The sequence below is a fragment of the Rhinoraja longicauda genome, chromosome 27, assembly GCF_053455715.1.
Source record: "Rhinoraja longicauda isolate Sanriku21f chromosome 27, sRhiLon1.1, whole genome shotgun sequence".
Taxonomy (NCBI): domain Eukaryota; kingdom Metazoa; phylum Chordata; class Chondrichthyes; order Rajiformes; family Arhynchobatidae; genus Rhinoraja; species Rhinoraja longicauda.
In genome coordinates this window covers 16825169-16841763 of record NC_135979.1, presented here as the reverse complement: position 1 = coordinate 16841763, position 16595 = coordinate 16825169, and the positions used below count along the sequence as shown (strand labels likewise).

The following is a 16595-nucleotide window of genomic DNA, read 5'->3' as shown; positions in this document are numbered from 1 at the left end:
TAAATTATCAGAAAATATATTCAGTGATTAGTCATCACAGTGATTAGGAGCATTGTCTGCTAACGCATTTTGCAGGGTAATCAGTAGTCAGATCATTAGGAATATTATTGAAAGCAAAATTCAAACAGTTGCCTTGACTTGTTACATTACAATTAAGTTAGTGAGTTTTTAAAAAGAGCCTTCGATATTATGTTAGACAGCAGACCAGATCTTGCTGGGAACCATTTCCAGTGTTTCTGACCCGGGATTCCTCATGGAGTCTATACATTTCACTACCTCGCAGCGCCAGAGACCGAGGTTCGATCCCGACTTCGGGTGCTGTCTGTGAGAACTGTTTGAACGTTCTCCTTGTGACCATGTGGCCTTCCTCTGGGTGCTCTGGTTTCCTCCCACATCCCAAATACATGTGGGTTTGTAGGTTATTTGGCCTTTGTAAATTGCCCTGGTATGTTGGGAGCAGATGAGAAAGTGAGATAACATAAAATTAGTGCTGGTCAGCGTGGACTCGATGGGCCAAATGGCCTGTTTCTATGTTGTGCCTTTCAGAGGGAAATTCCTTTGATGGACAAGAAAAATGAAAAGATTATAATTTGCTCCAAATGTGGGGGGTTTTTTGCCCATAAATAGGAATAGGAAAATGACTAGAAAATCGGTTTTTAATTATGTTTGAGATAAGAGAAGAATGTTTCTGAATATACTGCACATGTGGTTATATTAGTTTTTCCTTTTGAATGGGTGTTTGGTCAATGGGCTCAATTTAGCCAGCTGTCTACATTTTTAAACTGTTTACACCACTCACTGCCGTGTGTCATCAATACAAGATGACTTTGTTGTTGCTGGAAAGTGCAATTCAAAATAGCATCTCTCCACAAGGTAAAGAGGTATTTAAAAAGTGAGGCAAGGCTGGGTGCATGTTGCCAGTTGCTGGCAGTGGGTTCTGGTTTACCAAAGACTGCATTCGGAAAGCTTAACAAGTAATTTTGCCCAATAAAAGTTGTTCTTCTGCATAAGGGAATAAAATAATAACATGTGACTTGCGTAATTGAATTTAAATTTCTCAAAATGTGGCTGGACATTGACAGTTGTGGAGATCTAATAGAAACAGTCCAGCTAAAGAGAGGTTTATATTTCCATCATCCCCTCTCGGATTCAAGGTGATCGAGAAATGAATTGCATTTGAAATTGTTGTTCTCATGTAGGGATCATAGCGTGCACCCAGAAATAGCAATAGCCAAATGACTGGAGAATCTGTGTTTAATTTGGTTTGTTGAGGTATGTGTTGGCCAGGACTCTTGGGATTATTCCCCTTCTCTTCCAAAATCTTTGAGAGAAGTTTGGAGTCTGTTTTTAAAATCATTCCACATGATGGCTTCTTTGGGTGGGCAGTGTACTCTCAGAGCTGCAAGGTCAGCTCAGATTTTTGAGGAGGGCCTGCCTGAACCACAAATTTAAGTTGGTTGCTTGGAAAGGTAAAAGATCATAAGGTGGTTTTAAATTTCTTTGGTTGAGATATGTGAAGACTGTTTCTGAATATCATTCATATGTCGAAATACTAGTTTTCCCATTGAATTGGTGTTTGGTTAACGGGCACCATTTTAACTAGTTGGGCACTTGAGTAATTTCATTACATTCTCCCATTAGGTAGATCACGTTATCTATTTTATATGCTGATTTCTTCAGGAATCCAAAATAAAAAATTCAGATGATCATAGCTCGTAGGTGTAATAATGATTTGAATTTTAGGGGAAGCAGAGCTCCTGGCAAGAAGCAATAACTACCCTATGAGTTTACTTTAGAGATACTGCATGGAAACAGGCCCTTTGGCCCACTGAATCCACACTGACCACCGATCACCCATTGACACTACTTCTATGTTACCCCAGTTTTCGCATCCACTCTGCACACACTAGGGTTAATTTACAGACGGCAATTAACCTAAGAAACCGCACGCCTTTGGGAAGTGGGGGGCAAACCGGAGCACCCGGAGAAAACCAACGCGATCACGGGGAGAACGTCAAACTCCACTTAGACAGCCTCCGAGGACAGGATGGAACGTGGTTTGTGGTTGGCTCTGTGACGCAGCAGCTCTCCCAGCTGTGTCATTGTGCTGATTACCCCCCCCCCCCCACATGAGGCACAGGGTTTGAACTGAGAATGTGGCACCAATACCTGAATATGCCAAAATAAGACTGATGCATAAGTAAAATTGGCATTACAAATATGTAAAATTCCTTTGCAATTACATAATTTATTGAGCCAAAATCACTGTTATTTCAAGAAAATATCTGTTTCTATCCTCATATTATTTAATCACAAAGTGTGGATTTAAGCTTTTGCTATTTGACATGTTCACAATTAGTCCTCCCATTCTTTTTTGTAGGGGCTAAAGGGATCATCGTCACACACTAAAGCAGATATTGATGAAGTGAATGTTGATATCCAACGTTTTAATACTGATCGTGCTCAAGCCTTAAGCCCTCAACAAAGCAGACAGTTGTTGCATAAACAATTGGATGAGCCACTCGGGTCATTCAGAAATATTTCTGGAAGTATTGGGGCATGGACTACAACACCAGATCTTCAGCTTCAGGATAACGTGCCTGTGGAATCCAAGCAGGTTTGGACCAGCCAGCAATTAGATGTAAAATACAATAGTTTTGAGCCGTAGAAAATATTTCTAAAGCAAAATGTCAGGTGTGATATAATGCATTATCTGACCATGGGTAAAAGTGAGAACCTAGTTATTATGAATATTAAGATATCCAAGTGAATGCATTTCAAGTGCAACCTGCTGAAAAAGTAAAGACGGACATTGTAGCTTTTAAGCCACTTGCTGAAAAGTTGCTTTACTGTCAAAGTCTTTACGCAGTGAATACATAAATAAAAGTGTAATCCACGATCCAATTTGGAAATCCTGCATCTTTGGCATCTGGCTTGCCTGGTGATACTTGAGATCTCCACTTGCAGCTGCACCAGTTCCTGTGGCCCCATTCTACTTGACCCTGATGGTCGTGCTCCTCTCCTCGCACTGAGGCCCCAGTTATCTTGCTGGCACTCCAGATCCTGCACTGTCCGACCACTTGAAAGAAGGAAGGGGGTCACCCTTTCGGGTCGAGACCCTACTTCTGAAGATGAGTCTTAACCCAAAATGTCACCCATTCCTATCCAGAGATGCTGCCTGTCCCGCTGAGTTACTCCAGCATTTTGTGTCTATCTTTGGTATAACCCAGTATCTGCAGCTCTTTCTGAGCACTAGATGGGACTCTGTTTCCAGCTTCCGGGTCAGCTCACTGGGGAGCGGGTTCCCCCTTTCCTTTGCCACCCACCAAGAGTGGGTTTCCGTGCACCCTTCACACTCACAGGGGTCCTGTAGATAGATTTGTATAATAACTGAATTAAATTAGAAATAAATGAACTTGGATGTATTGGCTGTTTGAAAGAAAATGTGTTGAACTGTATTCAGCTGATATAAACGTTGATTGGCAGTGTGCTTGCCGATTCTAGTACAGTTTAATGTAAACTGGGCAAAACAGCTGACATACCAAGCTCTTTAAGAGATTCCATGTAATTTCCGTCCATGGTATGAACGCACATCAATGGTCCAACTTGCCTTCTACTTGGCTTCTTCGTAAAGCTGCTCCAAGAATCTTCAATTTTCCTTTAATCTAATGCCAGTCGGTAGCCTCAGCCATGTGTGTATTGTGTATAAGTGTGATGTCTAAAATGACTGTGGATTATTTCTCTGTCTTGTTCAGTTGCAATGCTTTCAGTAACCCTCTAACCAATGTTCTTTGAGTCAATCGTGTAATCTGTTTTGCCTTGCTTTTTCCAGATACTATTGTTCCGTTAACCGCCACGGCTCACATAATGAAGATAATGCTTTGCAGTGGATCTGAAAATGGTCATTGAAGTGTTAACTGTGGTTTTTAACCATAAGACCACATGCTAATAGTTCTTGTCATTGTCGTCTATAACAGCTGATTCTTCACTGCTTCTATAATGTATTTCTGTGAAATCTCCACACAGTGGCTTCCCTGTATATTTGTGACACATCTTGCTCAATTGTACTAATTCATAATGTGATATCTGTAGTCCATCTAAAGGCTGGAGATGAGGACTATTTGCTTGCGACTGCGATTTAATTCCAAGCAGCTCTCTGAAAATTGCTCAGACAAATGTTCACAAAATTCTGAGTGTGTAGTGTAAACATTTTATCTACATATCGCAGCGCATTCTAACATCACCCATCAATTTTCTTTCATCTGCCATGAAATCATGTGAATTAAAATTTAATCAACCAGTTTGAATCCATCCAGTTTTATAGATCTCAGATTATTATCTCTCAAGCTTAGCTTTCCAAATCTCATTCAGAACTTAAATATTTCAAATCAATTACTATTTATTTGTGAAACTAAAGTTATACTATTGTGGACCTCAAACATGTTCAGATGATTTAAAGGCCAATTGCACAACAACATGTGCATGACAATTGTTTTTGGGTTGGGTTTAATCAATAAAATTTAAGTTTTATTGGCTAATGAAAAAAAAATCTGCATGGATCTATTGTGTCCACCCAGCCAGAGATGATCTAGAGACATCATTAAGTTGTATTTCAAAATGCCAGTTATGTGAATTAGCAGCATATAAATGGAAAGAAGGAATGTACATTCTAGTTTTGTTGCAGACGCGACAGGAACAACAGGAGGAATGCACGCAGAAACTGGATGAGCTTGGTACATGGCTGGCTCAGACAGCTAACATGGTGGCCAGTCACCAGGTGGCAGTTAGCGAGTGTGACTTACCAGCTCTTCATGAGCAGCAGAGTGCGATTCAGGTTTGTGAAGGCACTTTTATAATAATGGACTAGCTTTTGCCTTGACTCACTGTTTTTTTACCATCAGATTTAGTCGTATAATGTGGGGAAAGGCCCTTCGGCCCAACATTCCCATGCCGACCAACGTGCCCCAAATATAGTAGACCCACCTGCCTGTGTTTGGCCTATATCCCTCCCATTCCTCCTCATCTCCTTTCTAAAGGAACATCCTTTTATTCTGAGTGTAGGCCCTCTGGTCCTAGACACTCCCACTAGTGGAAACATCCTCTCCACTTTTGCTCTATCCAAGCCTTTCATTGTTCAGTTAGTTCTGGTCACCGCACTACAGGAAAGATGTCGAGGCTTTGGAGAGGGCCAAGAAGAGGTTCACCAGAATGCTGCCGGGATTGGAGGGTATTGGGTATAAGGAAGGTTGGACAAACGTGGATTGTTTTCTCTGAAGGTCTAAGGCTGAGGAGAGACCTGATAGAAGTATAAAAACTTATGAAAGGCAGAGAACCTTTGTCCCAGGATTGGAATATCAAAGCCTAGAGGGCTTAGCTTTGTGAGAGGAGCAAAGTTTAAATGAGATCTAGTTTTACAAAATGGTGGGTGCCTCCAGGGGAGGTGATGGAAGCAGATACAATAGTGGCGTTTATGAGGGGGACATGGATATCGAGGGAATGGAGGACTATAGATGACGTGCAGGCAGAGGAGATTAGTTTAACTCGTCATCATTTTGGACACAAACATTGTGTGCTGAAGCATCTATTCTGTATCACATCAGTCTGAAGAAGGTTCTCGACCCGAAACGTCACCCATTCCTTCTCTCCAAGATGCTGCCTGACCTGCTGAGTTACTCCAGCATTTTGTGATACCTTCTTTTCTGTATTGTTCTGTTCCAATGAAGGGGAGCAGCTCCATTGAAATACATTGCAAGACTTATTGCACTTATTATTTACTATTTACATAATATGACTCCAGGAGATTCCTTAACTGAAAGTGGGTCAGTAGCTAAGTGGATACTTTATCTAAATGTGCTTCGACTTGGAACAGCAGCTGCACACTACAGTCTCCAGCCAGTACAGTTGGGGAACAGCCCACCCTGGATTCCAGCTGGCTGAGAAATTGGAAGGATGAGCAGAGCGTTAAGACCAAATGCAATAATATTTGGGAGATGGGATTAGGTGACATGGTTGATCCGGAAACTGGATAAACTGCTGCCAGATGCATGGGAGTTAACGTTGGTATATTTAAGGGAAAGCTGTGTTAAATACTTGAAGCTAGAGAATGGTTTCATAGACAGAGGAAGCTCGTGAAGAGCATGAGATTGAGGTATAAATGTAGCAGTGTGTTCATGATGTACCATGAAGAAGCTGCAGTTCAGGAAATAAGTGATCATCTGTTTTTATCGGTATTATTTATGAAGGAAAGCACATAAAAACATCGATTTCAATTGTTTTTTTAGCTTTCTCGAACGGTAAAATAATTCCATATGGCCTTTGTAATTAATACATGACATTGATGACTTAAAACTTTAGATGAAGCAGGGATAATTAATTTTCCAACACCAAGTTTTTTGTTAAGTTTCTGTGCAATAAAGCCTATATTTGGTCTTTTCGCTAAATAATTTTTACGAGACGAACCATCATTTTTGGAACTCCGCATCAGTGAAATTTAATATCACCGAAACGTTGTTCTTAAAATATCTTTTAGATCTCCAGTTTGATGGTTTAAATTAAATTCAGTATCGTCACTAATGTCATTGAGGTATTTAGCAGAAGAAATAACTGATATCACAAAAGATATTTTCCACTTCTCAATTCAGGATAATAGCTGGCTTCCATCAAAACAGAATAGCAGATGGGAAATATCTTACGGTTTTCTGGATTTCCTCATCAATCCGCTCCGTATGTTAAGAAAGAAACAGCAGTTGGTTGACCATGAACTGCTTTGGTCATGGACATAAATATCAGTTACTTCTCAACCGTGCAGTAATAAGAAGTACAGTTGAGAAGTGGATGACTTTAGTACTTATACCAGGCTCACTGTATCCTCAGTGAGTCAACAACCAAAATAGAATGGGCAAGTTTACTTGGGTAAAACCCTCTATAATTGTGGGCTTAATCTTCCGCTTAAAATAAAGTGTGCCTAAAACAAGGCTACAGGAATTTGTAGAAATAAGGAACTGCAGATGCTGGCTTATGGAAAAAAAGACATAAAGTTCTGGAATATCTCAGCAGGTCAGGCAGCATCTCTGGAGAACATGGTTAAGCGACGTTTCAGGTTGAGACCCTTCTTCAGACTGATTGTAGGGGGGGGCTACAGGAATTTGATTTGATTTGGGCATGAGGTACATGTACGTATATTGCCAGTGTTGTTTTGTGTGCCTTCTTTCACAATAGGGCTATTAAATTATTTTTTCTGTTATGTTCCCTCTTAGGCATTACAAAAAGACATGCAATCACGCGCTGCTGCTATGGAGGACGTGATCAAGGCCACAGAACACTTATTACAGGAGAACGAGGGAAAACTAGGGACTGAAGAATTGGCAAAAGTTGAAACAAAATTATTGGAAGTTAAGGCTCAGCACAAAGTCTTGAGTCAAAGTGCCGAGAAACTTCAGAAACAAGTAGACAGTGCCTTAACGAAAGCTGTCCAGCAAGAAACAGAAAAGGTAATACCCAACAGAAAATCCATAGAAGTATTGAAAGTCCATACAGTCCCCCCCCCCCCCCCACACACATTATGATGGTAGATTGTATCGCCATGTAACCGCACATGGGGTATCAAAAATTCCCCCTTATGGACTTTACAGGTGACTACCAAAACGTTTAAGATACAGAAAACATTTTGCTCCTGTGGAATTTGTGCTGAAAAGTAGCTAAACAAACACAAAATGCAAAAATAACAACAAATTTTGGTGGTTTTTGTCAAGGGTTCCTATTTCAAAACATTGTAATTGCAGACTTTTCTAGGAAGGCAATGCCTCCTTTAACTTGGGGTATACTGTACTGTAATGCAAGAGCGGTTTTATACTAATCAATGCTCAAACAGTGTTATAAAACAAAGGTGAAGGAGCCGCAAATGTATCTAACTTCCTGTTTTTTCTAGTTGCACGGGAAATGGTAATTTGATGATGCCAATACCGTTTAGAAATAGTAATCCAGGGAATTATGCAAATACAGTCAATAAGTGCATAAAAGTTTTGTTATTGTTCTTGTTCTAAAATAACTTTCCTGTACAAGTTAGTTGTTGCAGAATGACAGATGCCAACGCGCCTTGTGCCATGTGTAGTAATGAGAGCATTGATAATGGATTGTGCAACTGAAAGTTCACTTGAGCTTGGCTTTTAACTCGGGATGGCCGAGTTGTGGAAATAGCCACTGTGCAGTGGGATCCTGAGCAATAGAGCTATCACCAAAATAGATCATAAGACTGAAGATTTTCCTAACATCTTCTGGGGGAGGGACACAAGGTTATGGGTACGCCAGAACCTATGGACAACAAGGCTGGTGGGGGTTGGTTGGAAGAGTTGTTGGCAATGAGGGAGAAAACCAGAAGAGAGTAAATAATGGTGGTGAAATAACTTTACACTGGGATAGTTGAACAGGAGATGGAGATTTGGGGGCCGGGGGTCGAGATAGAGAGCAAGGGAAAATCAAGATGGAAAGAAAGCAGCTGAGAGGAAACATGAGCAAAGTAGGTGGGAGCTGAGAAGGAGGTGGACCAGGAAAGAGAGATGGAGAAAGACAGGGCGTGGAGAGGGAGCTGAGGAAGAGAGAGGGGCAAGATCAGATATTTGTCATGTATGTTTGGTAGAGAGTGTTGGTGTGTCTCATCTTCATTGTTTACTACTCCCCTCCCATTGGACCAACGCTGGCCACGTCCACGTGTTTATCCCTGTATATGGTCAGCTGAAATGGTCTGCCATGGGCACAGAATCTATTGAAAAGCTTCTTCAACTCATCTGACTTATTCATCGTCAATCTTGAGGATTTCCCAAAGACGACTGGAAAATGGTTAAATTCTACCTAAACTTTGTAAAACATCAGAACTTCTATGAAAATTATATCTTTGAGCCAACAGAATTTTGTGATTGCAGGCAAAAGCAGAAGAGGAACTTGAAGAAAATAAGGTTAAGATCGATGGTCTGTTGGAGTGGCTGTCATCCGTGGGGCAGCAGACAGCCACATATGTCCCTCACACGAGGTCTCGGGAGGACAGACACCATCTCGGCGAAGATGAAATTGATGCATTAGGAAATGGTTTACAGCCGCGTGACCAGGACGATGTAATGGATACTCTGGCTGGGAAGGGTAGAAACCTGAACCAGCAACAACAGGCATTGAAGGTATGAACACTTATGAATAGTCAGCTTCAACTCATCTAATTTAGTCATCCTCAATCTGGAAGATTTCCCTAAAATAATGAGAGAATGATAAAATGCTCCCAAAATGTTGAAAAATATCAATACTTTAGACAAGTGCATGTTCGAACAATTACAATCACAAATAAAATAAAATCTCTGTTCTGTTGTTTTGACATCAATGTCAAATAGGAAGGGTATTGTGTTCAAAAGTTGGGCCATCATGAAGCAGTTGTACAGTCATCGATGAGACCACTCTTGTGGCCAGTTATAGGAAGGATGCCATTAAGTTGGAACAGATGCAGAAAGATTTGCGAGGTTGTGGACTTGAGTTATGGGGAGAGATTGGATCGGCTGCAGCATTTTTCTTTGGAGTAAGGAAGCAGATGGGAGACCATATTGAGATGTCCAAGACCATGAGGGGAATGAACAAAGTGAATGCTCAGTCTTTTTTCCCGGGGTAGAAGATTCTAACACTGGAGGACATGGACATCACCTAATCCCAACATGATAAAAGTAATTGATTAGGTCATTATTATGATAGTACTATTTAAGATTACAAAATTTCAATTAGAAGCAGATTTGCAATGTGTATGTGCGATGTGTTTTTCTGTATACTGATTTTTTTGTGTATCAGGAAACTTGATGTCTTATTTTTATTGTATTTATACTAAATTAAAGTCAGGGAGTCATGCAGTACGGAAACAGTCCCTTCAGCCCATTTTGCGCATGTCAACCAAGCTGCCCCATCTCCACTAGTCCCACCTGCCAGTGTTTGGTCCATATCTCTCTCAATCTTTCCTATCCATGTATCTGTCCAAATGTTTTTTAAATGCTGTTATGGTATCTGCCTCAACTACCACCTCTGGCAGCTCATTCCATATACCCTCTTGTTAAGAAGATTGCCCCTCAAATTCTTATTTAATCTTTCCCCTCTCACCTTAAACCTATGTCTTCTAGTTCTTGATTCCTCTACTCTGGGTAAAATACTCTCTGCATCTACTCTATGTAAGCCCCTCATAATCTTATACGCCTCTATAAGATCACTTCTCATCCTCCTGCCACTCCAAGGAATAAAGTCCCAGCTTGCCCAACCTGACTATAGCTCAAGCCCTCCAGTCCTGGCAACACCCTCGTAAATCTTCTCTGCACTCTTTCAAGCTTAAAAAACTCTTTCTTATAAGCAGAGTGGCCAAAACTGAACGCAATACTCCAAAGGATACCTCACCAGCGCCTTGTACAGCAGTAACATAACATCCCAACTACTATACTTAGTACCTTGACTGATGAAGGTCAATGTGCCAAAAGCTGCCTTAACCACCCTATCTACCTGTGACGCCACTTTGAAGGAACTATTTACTTGTGCACTCCTAGGTCCCTCTGCTCCATAACCCTTGCCAGGGTCCTGCCATTCGCTGTGATGGTCCTTCCCTTGTTTGATTTTCCAAAATGCAATGCCTCGCATTTATCTGCAATGAACTCCATTTGCCATTCCTCTGCCAACTTGCCCAGCTGATCAAATTGAAACTAAATGCTCAAGATATTATCAGTTTAGTTTAGTTTTCTTTAGAGATACAGGGCAGAAACAGGCCCTTCGGCCCACTGAGTCCGCACCGACCAGCGATCCCCATTCGCTAGCACTATTCTACACACTAGGGTCAATTTTACAATTTTACCAAAAGCTTATTTATGTTTTTGGAATGTGGGAGGAAACCAGAGCACCCGGAGAAAACCCACGCAGTCACAGGGAGAACGGCCAAACTCCATACAAACAGCACCTGTAGTCAGGATCGAACCCGGGTCACAGGCACTGCAAGGCAGCAACTCTACCTCTGCCCCACCGTATCTAACAGCAATGTAAATGAACCAAGTACACTTTGACTTTTTTTTAGGAACATCATGAAATGTTACTATCACAGCAACAAGCTTTTGTATTGGCGACACAGTCAGCTCAGTCCTTTCTGGATAAGCATGGCCATAATCTTCCACCAGAAGAGAGAAAACAACTGCAGAGTAACTTGAACGATTTGAAGGAACAGTATGAGACAGCGCTGTTGCATGCAGACTCTCAGCTGAAACATGTTCACGCTTTGCAGGAAGAACTCCAGAAATTTCAGAAAGGTAAGTTAAAGAATTCATTTGTTTTCCACACTTTAATTCAAGTATATTTACTGACAATTGAGAAGAATTATAACTAAGATGACAGAAAGCTGCATGTGGTTTAAATAACATAATCTGGAAATTAACTTTCATAATTCTTGCCAGATAGTTTAGTTTAGTTCAGAGATACAGCGCGGAAACAGGCCCTTTGGCCGACTGAGTCCACGCCGACGAATGATTTCCCCAATTCTCACTAGTTCTATGTTATCTCAGTTTCGCATCCTAGCAGTAGGGGCAATTTACAGAAGCCAGTTAACATACAAAGCTGCACATGTTTGGAATGTAGCAGGAAACCTGAGCACCTGGAAAAACCCACGTGGTCACAGGGAGAATGTACAAACTCCATACAGACAGCACTTGTAGTGAGGAACGACCTCGGGTCTCTGGCGCTATAAGGCGGCAACTCTACCGCTGTGCCACTGTACCGCCAGAAAAGTCTAAGTGATTTGGGACATTTTCTGACTAATTTCTGGGGCTCCAAAGCATTTAGTGGCAACCATCTTCAATATTTGATAACCATCTTAATTTCTTTTATTAGATCATGGTGAATTTGAGGCCTGGCTAATTCAGTCTGAGCGTGAACTAGAAGAGATAAAAGCAGGTGAAATGGACTCCGATTCATTACAAGTCAAATTGCAGAAGCAGAAGGGTTTCTCTGAAGATGTTATTTCTCACAAAGGAGATCTAAGATATATCACTATTTCTGGGCAAAAGGTCGTGGATGCGGCAGATGTCTTTGCAGAAGCTAATGCAAATGAAGATTTTAAGACCCCAATCGACCCATCTATAACCAGCACACTGGTGAAGGCAAACTTAGAAGATGCCAAAAATCGCTATAGCACACTTCATTCAAAAGTATGACTTCTTTCATTTTCTTAATATAATGGCATTTGAAGTCATGCATTGTATTTGAAATTTTCAATTATACTTATGCTCAGTACATTCATATGCATGGAGAAAGACTAACAGAATTATGTACATTTTAGTCATGTAAGAGGAAGTGTGATAACCTGTGACAGTTCAGCTGAGTAATACTGGTAATGACCTGTAACCATTCTCAGGTGTTCAAAGCATTAAGCATCTCCCTTACTGGCCCAACACCCTTTGATTAAACAGAGACCATTGCAAGGATTAATCGTGAGATAATACAAGTGGTCTAATTTCTTTTAGAGAAAACAGTAATAATGTTCCTGACAGACACAAAAAGCTGGAGTAACTCAGCGGGTCAGGCATCATCTCTGGAACAAAAAGAATAGGTGAAGTTTTGGGCCAAGACCCTTCTTCAGACTGAGAGTCAGGGGAAAGGGAAACAAGATATAGACGGTGATATAGAGAAATACAGAGCAGATGAATGAAAGGTATGCAAAAAGTAACAATGATCAGGAAAGGTGGAGCCCACAATAGTCAATTGTTGGTTGTGGGCTAAGTGATAACGAGTTATGCAGACAGTGAAACTTAACTGGATGTCAATGAAACTAGTACAACGACTTAGGTGGGGGAGGGACGGAGAGAGAGGGGATGCAAGGGTTACTTGCAGTTCGGGAAATCAATATTCATACTGCCGGGTTGTATTCAGCGGTTTATTGGAATGAATACAATTCCTAAAAGATAGAGACAAAAAGCTGGAGAAACTCAGCGGAACAAGCAGCATCACTGGAGAGAAGGAATGGGTGACATTTCGTATCGAGACACTTTTTCAGACACGACCCGAAACATCACCCATTCCTTCTTTTCGGAGATGCTGCTTGTCCCGCTGAGTTACTCCAGCTTTTTGTGTCTATCTTCCGTTTAAAACAGCAACTGCAGTTCCTTCTTACACAATATAATTCCTAAAGCCAGCGGAGATCAAATGGTTCTGAATCATTATAATTGAATCCTTTGCTTTTAACTTTGGTGTGCGTTGAATGTTGCCTTTTCATCTACGGTTCTCAAAAAAATGATGCAGGCAGCATCCAATTCTCGATGGTCTTTAACAATTAGCAATGGACCAGTAATATATTGCGTGAACCATTTTGGAGAGGTTGAACACTCACTCAATACTTGGCAGCATTTCACCAAAATTGAAGGTTTTAAAAATCCATGTAATTATTTATTTGTTTGGTTAACAGTGCAATAAACTTGGCACTCATCTAGCCAATATGTCGGAGAAATATCAACATTTCCATGACATTGCCAGTGAGCTGAATTCATGGCTAGAGAACTCGGAGGCAACTGAAGATAGGCTTCTGTTGGAAACTATTTCTTCTGATCCAGAAAGCTTGCAGAAACACCTTGCAGAAATCAAGGTAATCAAAGTTGTTTTTCTATAAATTGCTGCATAATTTTACTTTTTCTGAATTATAAGTAGAAATGTGAATGTCTTGAAATAATGTTAAAATGCAACAATGGGAATTGAGGCCAGATGGAAGTTTTTTAAGTTTGATATTTGGAATAGTATGCTGAGCCACATTAAATTTAGTTCCATTTTGTTTCAATGAAGAAACAAGGAACTGCAGATGCTGGTTTACAAAAACAACACAACGTGCTGGAGTTACCCAGTGGATCAGGCAGCATCTCTTCAACTGAAGAGTCTGAAGAAGGGTTCCGACCCATGTTCTTCAGAGATGCTGCCTGGCCTGCTAAGTTACTGCAGCACTTTGTCTTTTTTTGTTTTAATGGAAGCCTGCCAACGAACCTGCAGCAATTTGCTTCTGGGAGGCTGAACTGCTCCGCAATTACAATGTGTATATTTTTAACCTTGTTTTTACGAGCTTCCCAGTCTTTGGGTTACCTGCATGGACATTCAACCGAGACTCAGTGACTGGGGGCAATGGTAGCTGAATTCTGGATTACCTCAAATTTACAATAGTAGAACAAGGGAGGCCAACAAAGAGCTGTTGGACTAATCAGATCCAGAGATAATAAAGGTTGCTGCAAAACATGAGGTAAGGTGGCAGAAAGTTGTGATTTTGGACTCAATTTGAGGTCCGATTTGTTTGCAAGATTACAAAAAGTTTAGTTTAATTCAAACAAATATGGAGTTGGTAGTAATGCACATGGAATTTGCAACAGAAAGACAAATCAGTGGCTTCAGATTTCACGATATTGGAGAGTATTGCTGCTCGTTCAGTCAGAGAAGCAGCCTGACCTTGGAGTTACAGTAAATGAGTTAGGGTTTCATGATGATGAGGTTAAAGCTGTGTGCTGTCAGTGTCAATGTAGAAGTTAGTGTTACTTACGTGGCCGGGAGTATTGAGAGCATCACCCATTTGATCAAGGCACAAGAGACTAGGTGCTGGAAACTGGAGCAAACAAAAGAGCTGATGGAGGAACCCAGCAGGTCAGGAAGGAAATAGACAGACAGCTTTTGGGATCTGGATGACAAGAGTAGAGGGGAGATGGTCAATATAAAAAATCTGACTAACCTGCCAATCAACCCCATCTGTGTAGGAAAGAACTGCAGATGCTGGTTTAAATCGAAGATAGGCACAACATGCTGGTTTATAACTCAGCAGGACAGGCAGCATCTCTGGAGAAAAGGAAGGGATGACGTTTGGGTCGAGACCCTTCTACAGATGATCAGTCTGAAGAAGTGTCTTGATCCGAAATGTCACCCAATCCTCTCCAGAGATGCTGCCTGCCCTGCTGAGTTACAAACCAGCATTTTGTGTGTATCTTTGAATCAACCCCATCTCATCTATATCCACCTAGCTCGTGTCCTACCCCCAGAGGTAGAGGTTTTCTCTCCTCTACTCCTTTGGTCCATATGAAGGGCGTAGACGCAAAACGCTGACTTTCTATTTCCGTCCACCGATGCTGAGTTCCTCCAGCAGTTCTCCTTCTGTTTTGGTACATACTTGATGAATGTGAGAGATCCAGGATAGGTTGTTGGGAACTTTTGGAGTAAAGGAACAGGAGCAGTAAACAGTTAACGTGGTACGCAACCTATTGCAGTCAAATGTTTGGACTTGGTGCTGAAGAGCCAAATGACGACTATGGCATTATTGTACAAATCTTGCTGTGTTTTAAATCTAAGCTTCATGTTTTGCATGCGATGCAAACTCTAATCGTTTTTAAATATTTTCTTGCATCTTGGCAATTATTGGCTATTGATATTTGGCTTACTTTGTTGTTTATAGGGCCAGTTAGGGACTGAAATCTCATGAAGACTAGCTAAGGATAGTGAGCTCAACAACAACAGGGGATGCTCACGCATCAGATATGTTAAATACTTACAAACATTCATAATGATCAATGTAGATTTTTGATCTGGTGACATGTTAAAGCTGTGAGATACTTTTTCTTTCAACATGTTTACTGCCAGGCCAAATTAGCAGATAATTGTAAAAAATATACTGGGAAAGGGTATATTCTTTCTTTTATCTGTGTCATATTTTAATAAACCTAAGAACCGCCAGGTATAGTTACTCATCCACAATCAACCTGAGATTATTTGTCGGAATGGCAATTCTTGAGTAAATGTGCAAAAAGGTGGGGGACGTGAAAACTGACCCAGCCTTCCAATATTCTGTCTTCATCCAGTCTTCCTGTGGTGACATGGTCCTTGATAATTCAAGCAACACTCTCCCCAAAGCAGGCTGTTATGTTGGGGGTTACTGCGGTGTTTTTACAGCATCTTTATTCCAATCTGTATATCTCCGTAACGCACCAGGGCGATATCAAAATCCACCACGCCATCAGTTGAGCTAAGTGGTCCTTTTACAGAAAGAAGGATTAATTTAAGTATGAATGAGTTATTGTATAATTTTGCATTTACAGGTGCTTCAGGGAGACCTAGCTGAACATGAGGTCAGTGTAGAAAAGTTACAAAAAGCAGCAAACTCCTTAATGTCCATGGATGATGACCTTGTTCCAAACCAAGATCAAATTCAACAAACGACAGGTACCATTTCAATACTAGCTGTTTACTCCAAAATGTGGTTCTGTAATTAAAACAAATAGAAAATAATGCTGCTTCTCAGTAAATCATACATCTTCTATATATATATATAAATAATATTGGTGATCCACCAACCTCTCTAAATCTTTCTACAATATTAATAGTAATTTATAATTCAGGCTTCAAATCTTGAGTCATCTTCACATAGCAGATCATAAATCTACTATCATTTGATGACAGCAATGAAACCTTTCAGGTAAATACAATTATCATCCACAAAAGGATGGCGACTGAAATGTTTCAAATAAAAATAAGTTTTCAAAGTTCAATAATACTTGAGAAATGGCCTTTCTTCACTAAATTGATGGTAGTGA

General features: G+C 40.7%; 1 protein-coding gene across 11 annotated transcripts in view; it reads left to right on the top strand.

The window, feature by feature from the left end:
* The window catches only part of macf1a (microtubule actin crosslinking factor 1a), a 419348-nt gene that overhangs the window by 268838 nt on the left and 133915 nt on the right, over positions 1 to 16595 (top strand). For 8 of the 11 annotated variants that reach the window (XM_078423295.1, XM_078423293.1, XM_078423294.1 and 5 more), the window contains 8 exons: positions 2381 to 2617; positions 4685 to 4834; positions 7257 to 7490; positions 8919 to 9167; positions 11075 to 11303; positions 11881 to 12197; positions 13451 to 13627; positions 16101 to 16224. In XM_078423295.1, the coding sequence (XP_078279421.1) occupies positions 2381 to 2617; positions 4685 to 4834; positions 7257 to 7490; positions 8919 to 9167; positions 11075 to 11303; positions 11881 to 12197; positions 13451 to 13627; positions 16101 to 16224 (1717 nt within the window). The remainder of the gene's footprint in view (positions 1 to 2380; positions 2618 to 4684; positions 4835 to 7256; positions 7491 to 8918; positions 9168 to 11074; positions 11304 to 11880; positions 12198 to 13450; positions 13628 to 16100; positions 16225 to 16595) is intronic. The other 3 variants (XM_078423296.1, XM_078423298.1, XM_078423297.1) reach the window with 1 other exon arrangement.